This window comes from Triticum aestivum, chromosome 5B (assembly GCF_018294505.1).
Source record: "Triticum aestivum cultivar Chinese Spring chromosome 5B, IWGSC CS RefSeq v2.1, whole genome shotgun sequence".
NCBI lineage: Eukaryota > Viridiplantae > Streptophyta > Magnoliopsida > Poales > Poaceae > Triticum > Triticum aestivum.
This window is the reverse complement of record NC_057807.1, coordinates 346,031,448-346,049,699: the sequence shown is the minus strand read 5'-3', so window position 1 is coordinate 346,049,699 and position 18,252 is coordinate 346,031,448. Positions and strand designations below refer to the sequence as shown.

General features: G+C 42.6%; 1 protein-coding gene across 1 annotated transcript; it reads right to left on the bottom strand.

Moving 5' to 3' along the window:
• Positions 1-4,277: 4,277 nt before the first annotated feature.
• Positions 4,278-17,282, bottom strand: LOC123111784 (uncharacterized). Its single transcript, XM_044532661.1, has 14 exons — positions 17,033-17,282; positions 15,011-15,105; positions 14,842-14,896; positions 8,256-8,350; positions 8,081-8,138; positions 7,105-7,136; positions 6,693-6,761; positions 6,441-6,506; positions 6,194-6,331; positions 5,998-6,110; positions 5,646-5,921; positions 5,348-5,477; positions 4,684-4,725; positions 4,278-4,590 (listed from the first exon to the last, which is right to left on the bottom strand). The coding sequence occupies exons 1-12, from the start codon at positions 17,092-17,094 to the stop codon at positions 5,367-5,369; spliced, it is 1,170 nt and encodes a 389-aa protein (XP_044388596.1). The 5' UTR covers positions 17,095-17,282; the 3' UTR covers positions 4,278-4,590; positions 4,684-4,725; positions 5,348-5,366.
• Positions 17,283-18,252: the final 970 nt, after the last annotated feature.

Here is an 18,252-nt window from a genome sequence, read left to right as displayed (position 1 = left end):
AGGGGATATTGTTAGGTAATATTTCTCCCTCGGAGGTTTTGGTGATTCATGACAATGCTTTTGCAAACTAATCGTGCATATTGAGTGTTTCAGATAATTGATCAAATGGCACAAGACGATTTGAGCCCTCGGAGTTCTAAGAGAAGACGGTTATTTTTCCTTTGTTTCATTTTCAATGGATTTGAGTCGTAGGAGAACTGTATTATTAGAGGGGTTCCGCCTCGGAAAGGTTTGGGTGGAATCAACATGTACACGCTTTCATTTGCACCCCCTGTATCTTTTCGCTTCATCGGAGTTTCTCCTTTTGTTATTTAGAAGGGGGATTGGAGAGCTGCCAGCGGTAGTACTGCGGCGGGCAGCGGTAGTACCGCTCCCAGTTCTGTGCTTACTACCGCTCTGGCTCGGGTCTCGACTTTTTGTGTCAGACTCAACGGTAGTCCAGTAGTAGTCCCACTGGCTCACTACTATTGATCCCCTTTTGATCCAGCTGGACAAGCGGCAGTAGCAGCGGTAGTAGGAGCGGTATTACCGCTTGTAAGCGGTTATACCGCGCCTACCACCACTACCACTTCTTCTTACCCTTATGCTCTCTCATCCTTCCTTGTCTCGTAAGCGGTAGTAGAGCGGCAGTGAGTGAGCTGTAGTACCGCCTGTAGGCAGTAGTACCGTTGTCCCCAATGGTACTACCACTGGTGTGGCACTGACTCTCCCCACCTGTTCTGCTCCGCTTCCTTAGCGTCGTGTGCTGCAACCCTAGCGGTAGTACCGCCCCGGTGGCACTACCGGCTCGTGGTCTTGCACTGTTGCACTGCACTATGTGCACTGACTCTCCCATGAGCTGTAGTACCGCTTGTTGCAGGTTGAAAACTAGGTAACGGTTGGATTTGTTCCCACACTATATAAAGGGGGTATTCTTCTCCAAGAAGACTACCTCTTGCTCCCCAAACTCCACTGTTGCTCCAAAAGCTTATTTTCGCCCGATCTCTCTCGCTAACCAATCAAACTTGTTGATTTTCTAGGGATTGGTTGAGAAGGCCCTGATCTACACTTCCACCAAGAGAAATTTGATTCCCCGCACTAATCCCTTGCGGATCTTATTACTCTTGGGTGTTTGAGCACCCTAGACGGTTAAGGTCACCTCGGAGCCACATTCCATTGTGGTGAAGCCCCATGGTGGTGTCAGGAACCTTCAATTCAGTTGTGGAGATTTCCCTAACCTTGTTTGTAAAGGTTTCATCGTTGCCTTCAAGGGCACCACTAGTGGAATCACGGCATCTTGCATTATGCAAGGGCCTGAAGAGAATACGGTGGCCCTAGTGGCTTCTTGGGGAGCATTTTACCTCCACACTGCTCCAACGGAGCCGTACTTCCCTCAAAGGAAAGAAATTCCGGTAACACATCCTCGCCTTCACCGGCTCCACTTATGGTTACTTCTTACCTTTACTCTGTGCAAGTTTACTTGTGTTCTTATCTCTTGCTTGATTGTGTTATCTTTTGTGTTAGCATCATATAGGTTGTTCACCTAGTTGCACATCTAGACAACATATTTGTTGCTAAACTTAATTTGTTAAGAAAAGCTAAAAAAATGGTAGTTGCCTATTCACCCCCCTCCCTCTCTCTAGTCAACCATATCGATCCTTTCAGGTGGGCTGCCAGGTAAATGGCCCAGGTAAGCTTGAGTGTGGCGTTTCGGTGCCCATGCTCATCTACACCCGGTCAGTAAAAACAATAAATAATTCAAAATAATTCCAATAATTCCATAAAAATGCATGCTAGAAATCTTATTGCATGAAGTCCGCTTCAATTTTTAGATCATTTGGACATTTGACTAGCTCTCGGAAAAAAGACAAATCGGGTCAGAACAGTGCGTGAACAGTTAACATTTTTACAAACGTCGAATTTGTCTTTTTTTAGAGTTGCTCAGATGCCCAAATGATTTGAAAATTGGAGCGGACCTCATGCATCAAATTATCTACCACACCAGAAAAATTGGAATTTTTTGAATTTTTTTAGTATTTGTTTTGATTTTTTCTGTCAGGGCCGGTGCAGCTGAGCCTGGGCTCAAAAGTGGATTACCCCTTTTCCTTTCTTTTGTTTCTGTTTTCTATTTTTCATTTTTCCATTTTGATTTAGTTTAGGCACTAAACCATTTTATAAAATTATGAAACTTTGTGTGGCACTCTATGAATTATTCCAGTGGCCCTCACCAAGTTTCAAAAAAAATGATTTAATAACTCCAATTCAAATACTTGTTGAGTTCATTCAAATCCCACTTATGCCATGGGAAAATGTGCATCATTTTTTGTAGAGGTTTCCACCTTTTCCCAGAAATTATGAACATTTTTTAAGGACGTTTTGGGTTCGCTGAAATTAATTTTAGTAGAACCTAGTTTGTTTATGTGGTGCTGGGGTTTATTCAATACCCATTTCAAATTAAAATGAATTTAGACATGATGGAAACATGAAAGGCTAACCTAGGTCATTACCAGACTAGGGATGTGACAACGATGCCCTACCTCTCCTCATGGCAACAAAGCACTGCATGCCCCGACCCGCCCACTCCATCGCGCCTACCCTAGCTGGCTATGGGAGCCAGCGGTCTCCTGCGTGGATTTCTTGGGATGGGTCGTGTAGCATCATGGCATCCTCACACCCGACCTCACCATCACGCTCTCTCTGCCAACGCCTCTCCTCGCTGGTCGTAGGAGCCAGCGCCACGGACTCGGAAGCCTCACCATCCTCCAGTACTTCAACTCTGGAAACCCCTTCGCCGACTCCCACCAATTTCGCCTACCACACCAACCTTACCTCGTCACCTCCCTGACTCCCCGGCTCCAACACTTTGCATGGGCAGCTTCCACCTTGCAGACCGCCTCCACTACATCGTGATGGATGTGTCCCGGACTTCAACTCCGGATACCTCTTCCTCCTATTCGACCACATGCGGGTTCTTTTCTCACTAAGACCTACGACCCCACCTCCTATGTGTTCTAATGCAAGTAACGTTTGGTCAGCTTCAGAGGCTGCAAATTTTTAGGTTTTGTAGGATATACATTTAAATATGTTGCTTTCCTAAGAAAGAAGGCGTGCACAGATGTTGAATTTGATGCTTATCCCTTGTGGAATGAGTATTGATAGTTTATAGTTAGCATATAGACTTGCTTGGCTAACATAATAGTTTTATCATTTTAAAAAGGTGCATTGAATTTGATACTTATCCCTTGTGGAATGAGTATTGATAGTTTATAGTTAGCATATAGACTTGCTTGGCTAACATAATAGTTCTATCATTTTAAAAAGGTTGTCAAATATTGCGCTAACTCGTAAGCCCATGAGCAAACTTTGGTAGTACTTCTTATGGTATTGACAAATTGTCTGGGATGAGAATGCAAACTCTATTTCATTAAGGATTAGGATGAGTAGATGAGAATGCGAACTCTATTTCATTAAGGATTAGGATGAGTATGCAAGCCCCATTTCATTGCCGCATACAGCAAAGCAAACCTTATAATATGCAACGAAAGAAGTTTTGACTACTTGAGACTCTACACAATGTAGTAAAGGTATTGTATTATAGTTCAAATGCGTGAATGCTCATAATCTCAATGTAGAAATTCAAGTGAAAGTTAGGTTCATGATTTGATGTTCTAAGAGGTTCACTATCGATGCTTGGTAGCTTTACTATGCATGTTCCGCTAATTGTTACCGCGCTACCTTATCACCAATGCTAAAAATATGAGAAATACTTGCATGTCAGCTTTAGTTGAGGTTAGTGAATTGCTTTTGCATTATCTTCTTTATATTCAAAGCCTTCAGCTCTTTTCTTACTACACCGAGTAATTCTATTTGCTTGTGCTGAATAAGTCTATACTATGCTAATCCTGATGAAATTTGCTTTTTCTTTGTGTTGTTCAAGATGCATTATGAATGGGGAATAAATGATAGATAGCATTCAGATTATTGGCATCTATCATACTTTCGGCATTCAACATCATGAGTGAAGTGGATAAGGAAAAGGGGAGGGAGCAATCACACGAGGATAATATGCGCTGAAAGCTATAAAGCTAGAAAATTTGGTCATTTTCACTTTATGAAGTGTGTAACCTTTTAGTCCAATGCTCGCTTCATTGTACTCCTCCGTTCACGTTTGTATGAATCCTTTTTTTTTTGGCAGGTCACCTTTGTATGAATCCAACAGATTATCTAATCAACCCAGCAATTTATACTCTTTTCGATAGTTTGTAATCTTCCCACGCTACTTAGTAAAACAAATAAAGTAAACACAAAAAACAATAAATTAAGGCACAATTTAGCCAACAGGCTCATTCATACTTTCCGCGCTTCCGCCAGCTAGTTAGCAGCAAAACAAGTCCTTGTGTATCAATAGTTTAAACGCTTGCTAGGCAAGGCAGTAACAGGTCCAGCGTAACATAAGGGTCGCATGGTGGTTATCACACTATGGGCCGATAGGCCAGGAGAGCCAAGGCAAGTTAAAGCAACAGTGGAGGGTATGCTTTCAATTCCGCCTGGTCGTTCAGGAAAAACAAATCGCCCGCCGGATAAACCCATTGTGGTTTCGGCACTGGCCATCTGTCAAAAAGTGATCCTTCAAAGTTAGCCAATGAGTAAATTCATGTAAAACACTCTAACCACAATAACTCCGAGACGTTCTCAAAAAGTGACCTGTTTAATTTGCAGTTTATTGTACTACTGGCATCAATGCTCCTGTCAAACACCACCAAATTACAGCTTTAGTATCCGAAATAATTGCATTTACAATGCATAGTTTGCAAGCTCAGCTATTTGACTTGCAAGATAGCCCCTAGCATGAATGTATGGACTTGTCACAGAAACAAAATATAGGACAGGGGTGGAATTCATGTCGTGAAAACAGTAGGAGCGGAAATGGTATGGAGATCAAGGAAAAGCTCATCAAAGCAACTGCAGCCCATATTTCACCCTAGGAGTGATCCTAAAGTTGAGCGCTGGAGCTACAAGATATATATGCTCTATTCTCCACCGCAGTGCCAACTTAACAAGCCAAGGATGACAGGGACATCATTGCAATCATACAGCATCAGTTCATAAACAGTGTGAAATCTCCAAACAAGATGAGTCGTATATAATTTCGAAATGGTTCGTGAAAGTGTAGAACCCAAGGACTCAAGTTTCAAGTTAACGTAGTTCAGAGGTCCAAGATAGTTATAACAGAACTAGCTTCCACAATATTTAGATTGTCCGATGTTTTTAGCAAGTGGAGTTCACCGAAACTTGAGTACTTATGCAAAGAAAAAAATAATCGCATGCCATGCAAAATCTACATTAATTAACACTGTAAGACATATACCTGTCTGTCTTAAAATGCCTCAGGCATTCAAGAATGGTATTCCTAGGTATGAATGGAGTTTTCCCTCGTCATAAAAGTTCATGCCAATAAAGTGCCCATCAAAATCAACAAGGGGGCCTCCAATCCCAACCTAACACAAAAATTTAGTGACAGTGAACAATGATTATATCAGAAGATGACACACCAGCAGATTAAGGAGCTCTCTTCCAGAAAGGACATTTTAAGGCACTCACAGACTGATGCAACTATTTATCTGCCAAAATGCCAAATAATGAAGTAAGAGAAATCACCCGTGTACCTTTTTAATTTTACATGTGGAGGTCAAAAGCTCTGTGCAATCAAATTTGCTCGGCTCGTCAGTCAACATTCCACATGCGGCCGTTAATGCGCCACCTACAAAAGTGCGCCCTAGAGCCACCACCTTACAAGAGGGCTCAAATTGTACTTCATGGTAGAGATTTGCTGTATGGACACCAGGGCAGGGCATGATGTCTACTACAGCGACATTATAGTGTAAATTATAATGCTTCAGATTTCCTTCGACATATTGTTTGTTGGGAAGGTATACTTTAATCTGAAACAGTAAAGTTAGCCCTAAGTAATACGTTAACCAATAAGCAGCACGAATAAGGAAGATTAGCAATATTAACCCTCAAGTTATCATCGATCTTATTTTCATCATCAGATCTGACTAAGCTTGCTGATGTCAGAACACGCGTGCATTCTATAAGTATGCCTGTGCATGCAAATACCCTTGTAGTCCCTGCACATGGCATATTTCAGATCATCAACTGCCGATGATCAAATACAAATTAGGAGAACCATGTATTATTAAAGTATTTTCACCATTGAATGAAGCAAGTGAGACAACACTGCAGGACAAATTTAAAGCAACTTCTTTACTGAGCTCCTTCTGGACATTTCGCCAAGTACCATCCACATACTCAAATTTCTCATCACAATGATTAATCAAACGCATGCCTCCTGGTTAAAGAAATATTACACGACACAGCAGTAAGAACCAGAGCAAAGATGAAACAGATGGTGCAAACAAGAGGGGGAGAATCAGCAAAACAGGAAAGCAGCAACTCACGGCAATATTTTGTTGGCAAGGGATAACCAAGTGAGCGCAGATTTTCATGTATCCTTTCAACAGATACTAGGCAACAAAGGTTCAACCAATTAGCATTGCTGATATATTAAAACTAGGGTCCCAAGCACCAATATAAAATCAACAGTCTGGCTTACTAGTAACTATTGTGAACAAGAATGATCAATAGGTAACATTTGGATGCTGCAGCAACTTCCATATTAATTTACATTTTAGCGGTCATTAAAGATTCACCTTGTGGGTCAAAGCAAGAATCTTTCAAGAGATTCACATCATTGTTTGTGCTTCTCACCAATATGCCACCTACGATGGAAAAGTTGGGTGAAGAACTGGCCAAACTAACAATGATACACCAGCTCATGCAGTAGTATATTCTCATGCAGCATACAAACGAACTAAGTGAGTAGGGTGAAAGTGGTCTTTTTAACAAGGTGAAGTGGCTTATTTTAGGAAACAACGTAAAGTGGTTTATATCATCAAGGAACAAGGTGAACTGATTAGCACATAGACAGATGCAACTTAGCATGCCATTGGTAAGTAAATTGTAAAACCATCCTTGCACTACAGTTAGGATTCATAAACACGGATCATGTGATAATGCAAAAATGAAAGTTCTAGGTGAGTGATGGTGCAGTTTTATCCTTACTTGCACAACCACCTCCTTGCTCATTATGAGACCTGCATAAAACGGAGAGAAAGAATCACCGCAGACCTACAGAACTCATAAACTTAAGTATGTTCATATATTTGTTCAAACAAACATTATTATACGAATAAGAGGCTTGAAGAGCTGTACAACAATGGAAGTGCATGCTTACGGGATAGGTGATGTGAGCACACACTAGCAAATAACCCAATTATTATCAAGAAATGTTTTAAAGGGAGTGCAAAGAAACTACAAATGCCAAAACTATATCTCCCTATATGTAGTTTCACACATAACCTAACACACCAACAAATTTGAACAAATACCCCAACGCATGCAAATTTTGAGTTCTCTTTTCCTTGTATGAAGAGCCTATGCTGAATCAGAAAAAGTCTCGACTGCCACAACAATTGAGTAGATTAACCTTCAGTAACACCTATCATTGATATAAACTCCGCCTATGTCTTTTAGGCATAGCCGGTCCCAAGCCCGGGTAAAGGAGGAGGGTTGTGATAGGCTTGGCGAGCCAACGTAAAAACTAGCCAGTCCCATGGGTATGAGACCCATTTGAGCGAGAGTAGTACTAGGATGGGCGACCTCTTGGGAAGTCCTCGTGAAAGGGTTTCATATATAAGGGTTGTGATAGGCTTGGCGAGCCAACGTAAAAACTAACCAGTCCTTTGGGTATGAAACCCATTTGGGCGAGAGTAGTACTAGGATGGGTGACCTCCTGGGAAGTCCTCGTGAAAGGGTTTCATCTAGCCTACCCCAACTTGTTTGGGACAAAAGGCTTAGAAGAAGAAGAAGAAGAAGAAGACCTATCATTGATATACTATATGATGTGTTCGGACAGGCTGAAGCAACTGAGACAAGCCTGCTAAATCATTGTGGTGGCGAACTCGTCAGACTCACAAGGATGCATGGGTAAGCAGATAGAGAAGCTTTAGCTCATAAAGTAGTAGGAGACAAGACATACCCAGAAGTCTTCAAGTAGCCAAATTGCTCATCAAAACTATCATTCAAATCATCATGCCCTAGAGAAACAAGCATGGTATAGCACAATTGTGAGTGCTATATAACAAAGCACCGAGGAAGAATACAATACATGCAAAGGAAGTAAGAGAGTGACAAAGTTACAAACAGTGACTCACTTGGACTTCCTATTATGAAATGTTTTAGCTTGCTACTCTCACTACTTGCTGTTGTGCTATCATGTTCTTGCTTTCGCTTCAGCTCCTTTCCAGACCTGCAGCATAACAAACAATATGCAATTTTCGTGTCATAACCAGCAAGCCAAAGGTTGTATGGAATATCAGACACACCGATATGTCAGAGGGCAAGAATACAAGACAAACTTAATTGGTCCCGTAAAAGAAACCTCAAGCAGTGTGTATGCTCCTGAAAGGAAAGAAACTAAGGGTGGTCAATGTCAACACAAAATGGGCAGCAAGTCAACTCAGTGTGAAACAATGTAAAGTGGCAGAGTGCTCTGCTCTAACTTTGCAAGGAGATTACAGGTAAGTAGTTTCCTGATGGCATTTTGTGCATTAGTTACAATGAAGAAAGAGTGCATAACACATGACTAGTGTAGTGAATTCCAATTGGTTAGTATGTGTTAAAAGCAGGATTGTGCAAGCAAATATAAGACTACCTGATAGTGGGACAAGCTACAAAGGTGACACATCTTAACAAGCCCCTCCGCCTCTCGCCGCCGGCCACTCAAAAATCATTTCTTTCCCGGCGATCACCGTCCAGCTCCATCATGTCCCTTTCGAAGATGAGATCTGGAAGAGGTGGGGGGTCCCAATCAACTGAAGGAGGAAAGGATCTAGAGGAATTTCATCTCGTGGCGGAGTTCACCAGATCCAAGATTCGCCTCAACGAAGACTCTGTGGGTATGATCCTTCTCTTGCGATTTGGTGGAAGAGCTTCTCTGTTCCAAGTTCGTCATTTGCAAAACTGGCCATACAAGTTCACCGTTTCATCCAAAGAAGTTGGGATTTCTATCATCAAGGAAGGTAATGTTTTGTAGCCTGAGTACAATATGAATTTCCTTCTATGGGGAGATGGAGATCCCAGCTCCTCCTGGGAACTTGATCAGTATCTCAAAGAAAAAGCAGATGTCTGGACTCATATCTTTGCTCGACACCCACATAGATCCTATGCGCAAGCTCTGCAATCTCCTCGTATCTACCAAGATCAATCGGGATCTATCCCCCGATTTCCATCCAATTCAAACCCGGATGGATCATGGCTGGATGGATCGTGGCTCAATCCTGGGAGCATTCAAGGCAATACTCATCTTAAATCAAGAGCGGGATCTCGGCAGGTTCAAAATCACCAATTGGGCCAGGAGCCTTTCTATGTTCGTTGCCTACTCAAGGGTCACTTTCGGCCCGATTGCAAAAATTGTATCAGGTGCAGAGCATGCAACCGATGGGGTCACATTGCTAGGGACTGTTACTTCACTAATAGGCCTAATAGGCCCAATGTTAGCCCACAGCCCACCACAAGCGGCATCCCTAGTCTTATTCCAAGGCAGGAATCCACTGTTCCCGCGTATCAGGCCACTCAGCCGTTGATACCGATATTCACCTTGGCAACAGCATCAATGCCTCTGTCTTACCACCTTTGGTAGGTGACCCTCATCACGCTGCCGCTCCAGCTTCTTCCACCTTCCCACTCATCCACTCTGTCGCCGCCCGCCTTGGATTGCCACCCGGCAACTTGTTGTACCCCACTCTCTCAACCTCGCGTGCTACGATGGCGACATTCCCAATTCGATCCGACCCCGTTTCCTCCCCCAAATCACCAAGCCATCGAAGTGGAAGGCAGACCGACTAGGGTTCATGCTCTGGCCGGGGCGGTGACTCCAGTTCACGAGGAATGGGCTATCGCTACCATTGTGCCCATGCCAAATCTTCCAGTGGCTTTCTCCATGATCCGCGAGGTACTGGCTGAGTTCCTTTCTGAAATCAAGCACAAGGGTTTTTCTGAAACTTCGCCATGTCGGTCAAGCGTATGTCAAGTTAGACAGTGTATTTGACAGAGATGAGCTAGTTCTTCAGAGCCCTCATGCATTCACAGATGTCCATGTTATCTTTGGAAAACACAATGAGGGTATGAATAGGAGGAGGTTATTATGAATAGAGAGGCATGGATTTTACTCTGCAGTTTCCCTTTTGACAGAAGATGTTTCCATGAAATCAATAATGCAGTCAAAGGATTTGGGACCTTTTTACACTAGGATAGGAACAAGAGCACCCGGGCTAATTCAGATGGTCAAGGTGAGGGTGGAGGAGCTTAAGGACATTCCAGCTAGTGTGGCGATTGGTGAAGGACACAATTCCAAACACTCTCTGACTGTACCAATAGTGATTGTGCAACAGGAAATGCTTGGGGTTGAACCACCGGATGTTGATCCAATCCCTATTGATGGTAACTCACATCCTAGGCCACACCAGCCTCACTTCCACCCCAACCAGCACAACCATTTCCTTGGTCCTGTGCAACAGCATGAAGCAGAGCAAGAGCAACCAAATAATGCAGATAATCAGGAGTTAAACAATTTGAATCTTCAGCTGGAGGTGGCTCAACAGCAAGTACCAAATCTGGACCTTCCTTTGGATATGGAGGAGGAGGAGGGGGACCTACCTGGCTGGGGGCAATGAAGAGATTGATCAAGAACTTCATCCAGGGGAGTTTCTTCAGTTACATGAGCTCATGGAACCCATGATGGTGGATGATAATGCTGACAATACTGAGGAATTGCAGGAGGGAGATATTAACAGCAACTTAACTCTATCTATGGTTCCCTCTCAAAACAGTATTGCTACTGGAGCATCTGCTAATGGGCCTTTGGCGCCAATTGTTCAGACAGTGCCTGATTTGAACCAAGCTGCTGGGCTAGAGTTGCCAAATGATGGAGCCCCTCTGCTGGGCCCGGATTTGCCACTTAATGGGCCTCCCAATCAGGCCCATCTTACAGTACAGCATGCACATATCATGGAAGACTGGAATTTGGTGGCAATCTTGCAACACCAACAACATCCATCTGAGGAAGTTTATCAGGACCCTATGCAGTTTGAAACGAGCCAGTATAATCTCCCAGTCTCTGTTTGCAAACTGATTGAACCTGTAAGCAAAATTGCAGCAAAGGAACATGACATCACTCTGATGCCACCTGCCCCTGATGGGCCTACTCATGATAAGCTTATGACACACCCTGCAGTGGACAAGATGGGTAATGAAACTTCTGCCGTGATAGACAAAGCACTCACTTCTCAAACAGGTGAAAATTCTCAGTCTGACTACATTGCCCCACCTGGTTTTCCTGGTCCTATCTATGCTAAATATGATCAAGTCTATGATAATGCCACCCTTGTAAAGCATGGGCACGTGGTGACGGACCCGAACATTGATGAGAATATTGAGCAATTAGGGGCAGAAGGGGCCCAAATTTGGGAAACACGCTGTGCACCTAAACAGGAAAATCTGGAGGTAATACAAGTTCCTATTGATTGGGTCAATTTTTATCTGTTGCTCTCCTGTCCCCTGATAAGTTTTCCTGGGCCAAGAAATTTCTTAAATCTAAAGTGTGGGATGTCATTGTTCAAGGATCTACTGCTAGTTTCAAGCCTTTTGCTATCCCTGTCTTATGTCCCTTTGATCATGCTCCTTGTACTTTGAAATCATATCAACAGAAACTTCTGGATCGGGAAAATGCCACCACACCTATTGGTGAGGCTAGTACTGAGGGGGAACACTCTGCTTCATCCACCTCTGATCCATATCAAGAGGAAAAGAAAGGAGAAGGCCCCATTAGTGGAGACTGAGGTAAGAAGGAGCTGTAGATTACAGTCTTTGAACAATGGATTTAAGCAAAAAGTTTGTATAAGAACTGCTTGGCCTGTCATGCATTACCTCCACCTATTCCATCCAAAGTGGTTAAGAATCTGAATATCTAACTTTGCAAGGTCAATGCACAAGATACCTCTGAGGAGAAGATCACTGCAAAGCCCAAAAAAACAAAAGAGCACCACATCTCCAACAAGAATATCAAGGCAAGCAAGGGCTTGGGTCAGCCCCAGAAGTGATGCTCCAGATCTGTATCACAACTCTTCATAGTAGATCCTATCTGTTGACATGATGTGGTATTTTGGCTGTAATAGTACCTGGTACTGTCCTGAGTATGTGGTGGTTATTTTGGATGTAATAGTACCTAGCTGCTCTCCTGATCTGGTGGAAATAAACAGTATCATGCATAAGTTATTCCAGACTTCCTATTTTCCTGTTCTGCTCTTTCTTTATTATGGCAAGCACTTGGAATGTATTAAACTGGAATATTAGAGGACTGAATGATCCTAAGAAATGGACTGCCCTGCACAATAAGATTGAGGAATCAAATTGCTCTATCCTATGCCTTCAGGAGACTAAAAGAGAACATTTTGACAATTTCTATATCAAGAATTTCTGCCCCAAAAGTTTTAACAAATTTGATTTCGTGCCATCTGTTGGAGCATCAGCGGGCCTCTTAGTTGCATTGAATGATCATCTATTTTCTGGTCACACTGTCTCCAAAAATGATTTTTCGATTACGATCTCTTTCACATCAAAGCATAATGGAGAGCAATGGTATTTAACTAATGTCTATGGGCCATGCCAGCAAGCAGAAAGAGTAATTTTCATCAACTGGTTTCAGATCCTTCACATGCAGGATGAAGATAAATGGCTGATTTTAGGGGATTTTAATTACAGCAGATACCCACAGAGCAGGAACAGAGAGGGAGGGAATATTCAGGACATGTTTGCTTTCCATGAAGCCATCAGTCAACTTGCTTTAGTTGAGATCCCACTAAAAGGCAGAAATTTTACATGGAGTAACATGCAGGAAGCACCTGTATTAGAGAAATTGGATTGGTTCTTCACTTCAGAATTCTGGACACTTGCTTTCCCTGACACTACTGCTATCCCACTTGCTAAAACCACTTCTTATCACGTACCTGTGATGATCAAGATTGGGACTAGTATCCCCAGAGCTACTATCTTCAGATTTGAAAATTTATGGTTAGAACGCCATGATTTCAAAGAAGTTGTTAAGAATGTTTGGGACCAACAAGTACAGGAGGTTGACAGTGCCAAAGTTATTGCACCCAAATTCAAGAGACTCAGAAAGGGTCTCAAGATTTGGGCAAGTAAGTTCTCTGATTTGAAACAGATCATTATGGACACAAATTATATGATCCACTTCTATGACACCCTGGAGGAATACAGATCCCTCACCACTGCTGAGGCCAATGGAAGGACCATAATCAAAGAGCATCTTCAAAAAATCCTATCTTAGCAAAGAATCTATTTGGAGGCGAAGGGCCACCATCAGAAACATTAAGATGGGTGAGGCCAACACAAAATACTTTCAGGCCAAGGCTACTATCAAATTCAGGAATAACAAAATTGCCATCCTCCAAGATGAACTGGGTGTGGAGCACCAGGAACATAATGCTAAAGCAGCTATTCTTTATAGAGCATTTAAGGAGAGAATGGGCACAAGATCTGACTCACAGAATCCTCCACCAGCTCCTTCGTCTTCATGAGGATCTAGCTGATTTGAAAATTCCTTTCACTAGACAAGAGACTGATGCAGTGGTCCATAATATGCCTTCTGAAAAAGCACCAGGGCCTGATGGTTTTAATGCAGCTTTCCTGAAATCTTGCTGGGATATTGTTGCACAAGACTTCTACAATCTCATTGAGGTTCTGTTGACTGATGATCTGGCCCAGTTATTTCATACACCCCTCTCCTTGCAAGCTTATCAGCAGTACACCCATCTCAATGCACTCTTGCTGACAAAGAACTACAACATCAAAGGGGTTCATGGAGATACAGTTGGGGATCCAATCAATATTCTTCAATTAAGATGTATAAGTGCCTAAGGGAGGAGAATTCTGCGCACTACATATTCAACCTTATATGGAAAAGCCCTACCAGACTCAGGCACAAAATCTTCTTTTGGCTCCATCTGTATGATGGAATCAACACCAGGAATCTTCTCCACAGGAAATCCATGTATTTGGCGAGCTACAGCTGCGCATTGTGTTCAGAGAACTCTGAGGAAACTCTCCTCCGTCTGTTTTGGGATGGCCCTTTTGCACTCTCTTGTTGGAAATACATCTTGCCACAGAAACCAAGAGGAAGTTCTCGCTTCGATGAGCTCAGCTTATCATTAAACCATTTACCAGGAGACATTGGCTTGACTATTCTTATTGCAAGCTGCTGGGGCATTTGGTCGGTTCACAATGACAAGATTTTCAGAAGTGTTGTACCTCACCTTCAAAGCTGGACATGTTATCTTAAGGACTGCCTAGATATGGCTATGATCAGAGCTAATGCCAGTACCGCCGACAAGATCAAGAATTGGATAGAGAATAATCTTTAAACTGTGATATTATGTTGTTATTCCCTAGAACATGAATTGGCTGAGGACTTCATGCCTCATATGTAGCTTGACACTTTTGTAAATATTCTTTATTAATGAAAATACCGTAGAACAATTGTTCTACGGTCCAGAGGTTCAAAAAAAAAAGGATAAGACTGCAAAACTGAATACTTGGATGGCTGAGAGAGGCAAGGAAATTTAAATCAAACAAAAGGTTAACTCAAGTAAATCAATCTACTCACAAGGATGCATGGGTAAGCAGATAGAGAAGCTTTAGCTCATAAAGTAGTAGGATACATACCCAGAAGTCTTCAAGCCAAATTGCTCATCAAAACTATCATTCAAATCATCGTGCCCTAGAGAAACAAGCATGATATAGCACAATTGTGAGTGCTATATAACAAAGCACCGAGGAAGAATACAATACATGGAAAGGAAGTAGGAGAGTGACAAAGTTAACAGTGACTCACCTGGACTTCCTGTTATGAAATGTTTTAGCTTGCTACTCTCACTACTTGCTGTTGTGCTATCATGTTCTTGCTTTCGCTTCAGCTCCTTCCCCGACCTGCAGCATAACAAACAATATGCAATTTTCATATCATAACCAGCAAGCCAAAGGTTGTATGGAATATCAGACACACCGATATGTCAGAGGGCAAGAATACAAGACAAACTTAATTGGTCCTGTAAAAGAAACCTCAAGCAGTGTGTTTGCTCCTGAAAGGAAAGAAACTAAGGGTGGCCAATGTCAACACAAAATGGGCAGCAAGTCTACAACTCAGTGTGAAACAATGTAAAGTGGCAGAGTGCTCTGCTCTAACCTTGCAAGGAGATTACAGGCAAGTAGTTTCCTGATGGCATTTTGTGCATTAGTTACAATGAAGAAAGAGTGCATAACACATGAATAGTGTAGTGAATTCCAATTGGCTAGTATGTGTTAAAAACAGGGTTGTGCAAGCAAGGATAAGACTACAAAACTGAATAATTGGATGGGTGAAAGAGACAAGGAAATTTAAAAGTTGACTCAAGTAAATCAATCTGGATTTAAATAATATTTAACATTTTAAAGAGTATTGGATATTTGGTGATTTAACCATGAGTTCTTGTTCTGTTTAAATGAGGACTCTGTAGCGCAAAGGTATAAGTGATTTTATGGCACCAAAAACAATGTTTGGCAGATGCTCATACATCATCAAGGCCTTATCTGAAGTGGCAACAGATGGACCAACTAAAGTGATCAGGAGTACAGTTGATTGTACATTATGTCAAACATGCATGAAGTTGAATACTATTATCATTTTTAGACAGATTGAGAGCCACTTCATTGCGGCATCCTCACCACAAGAGAGTTGCACAATTCAGGTCTATTTGGTAAGACATGGACAGCAGCTTAGGAGAGGGCAGGCCTGGCGCAGTGGTGAAGTCCTCCCCACTTGTGCCAAGAGGTCCTGGGTTCGAACCAGCCTCTCTGCATTGCACTTTGCAGGGGTAAGACTAGGTTCCTATAATCCCTCCCCAGACTCCACCTTGTGTGGGAGCTTCTATGCACTGGGTCTGTCCTTTATGGACAGCAGCTTAGGCCCAATTATTTTCCGTTAACTCACGTTTTGCAAGATGATTTTTTCTAGCAAAGTAGGGATAGTTGTCTATACACTTTAGACTAAACAAACTTGGTGCCAATTCAAAAAATACGTTGAAGTGTTTAGCAGTTGCCGCAAATGTGGCTTCTCTAAGAAACGTGACTACAGGTTTATACCCGCACCTTGCTTTACAGGCTTAAAATTGACAGTGATTCCATCAAAATCATCAATCGAAATGAACTATCCGACACTAAAAAGACCCAAAATAACCAATAGGGCAGATTAACCCTGAACGAAAGCACCCATGTCTAGTAGCAACCAAAAGGGACGATTACTCAGGACAACACTGAAAGGTAGAAGAGCATGAATCAAAAGGCATAACACCCCATCCCAAGCAGAACAGCATTTTTACAAATCTGCAGAGCAGCATTTTTACAAATCTGCATAAGCCAAGAAGTCAGGTGATCTGAGTTGGATTCGATGCAATCAGGCCTCCCGCGAATGAGGAAAAGCTAAGCTTATTACCAGCCGCGCGAAAGAGAGGAAAACCGCCAGAATCTGAAGAAACTCATTATGTATGGAGACAGATGAGAAGGTCTCTCGTCATCTTCTGGTGCCAGGCATCTAGCGTCTCGGGTGCGTGATGATTACCAGCGATGGCATGAAGAGAAATTTGGGTACTTACTGAGTTGTAATTATCATCCTTTAGGTACATAGCAAGTGTTTTGCCCCGATTTACCTAAAAACTGCCGAAACCAAGCTCAAGACATGGCATCGATACAAATTAAACAGCATCAAACCAACACTAAGAAAATTCTAAGAGTCCCAGGTCCCAGACAACAAACGCGGCAGCAACAAAACCTAGATCCAAACAAGGGATCCGCGAAACCCGGAGTGGAGGTGGGGACGCACCTAGGGAAAGGCTTTCCGTCGGCGGCCAAGCCGGGTGACACCGGGGACGGCGCGAGCTTCATCAGGAGTCCCGAGGATCGAGAAGGACTGGCCTTGGGACGACCTCGCTGACTACGGCAAGCGGCGGAGAAGCTTTTTTTTTTATATGTAGGGGAGAGACGAGGATTCTTTTTGAGGCCTCGAAGTGGATTGAGGAGGTTTTGGGAGGTGGGGATTTCGGGGGATTCATCAAATTCCCCTCTTCCAAACAATTTCCTTACATACCCTTTTTCTTTTGAAGTAAATTTCCTTAGATACCCTTGAAACCTCAAACGACGCCCCCCTCCACCCCTCCATACAAACACCGTTTGACAAGGTGTGATTGTCATGTTAAATTAAAATGGTGTAAAAAAAGGTTTAAAAATCCAATCTTCACAAGTTAAAATAGCATCATAGGAAGACAACCTTACTACAAGTTAATCGTGACGATGTTTGGTCCTATTGTTGGGGATCAACTTTGTTCAAAACCACAGCATACTATCAGTTTGTTTCCGTGATGTGGTTGCACACGTGGCATTCAAGTGGCTCTGGAAGACTAAATGCATACCCAAAATCAAAGTCTTTGGTTGGTTTCTACTCTCGGACCGGCTCAACACGAGAAATATGCTCAAACGGCGTCACTACAATATTGGTAACAATTTTGACTGTCTTCTTTGCGGGCAGCACATAGAAGAAACGGTGGAGCATCTCTTCTTTCATTGTACCTTCAGTAAGGAATGTTGGGGCTTGCTACGCATGTCTTGGGCTACACATGGAGATAGATTGCAGCTAGTGGAAAACCTAAAGACACAACACCCAAGGAAAATGATCATGGAAATTTTCCTCACTGCTGCTTGGAGCCTTTGGAAGGAACGCAATAATAATTACTTTACACATGTGTCACCCTCTATCCCTTCTTGGTTCAACAGATTCAAGGAAGACTTTGGCAATATTAGAAGGCTGCCTAGTGAAAAGAGACATGTTGTCTCCTCCTTCTTGCAAAGTCTGCCTCAACATAGTTAGGATTGTGTCTTGGTTCTAACCCTTACCCCCCCCCCATATACTTCATTGTAAAAATCACCATGTAACTGTTCTTTTGTTTGTTTATATATACATGTAGTAGGAGCCTTTCCTACTGTCTTAACCCTCAAAAAAATTGTAAATATCACCTTAAAAAATGTGACGTGATGAAACTTGCTATA

Bases quoted from the DNA above. Each gene is read 5' to 3' on its own strand.
- LOC123111784 (XM_044532661.1), bottom strand. From the start codon at position 17,094: ATGAAGCTCGCGCCGTCCCCGGTGTCACCCGGCTTGGCCGCCGACGGA. The intron at 8,351-14,841 runs GTATGTATCCTA...GTTATGCTGCAG, and splicing joins TTTGGCTTGAAGACTTCTGG to GTCTGGAAAGGAGCTGAAGC. The intron at 5,478-5,645 runs GTACACGGGTGA...TTTTTGTGTTAG, and splicing joins CCACATGTAAAATTAAAAAG to GTTGGGATTGGAGGCCCCCT.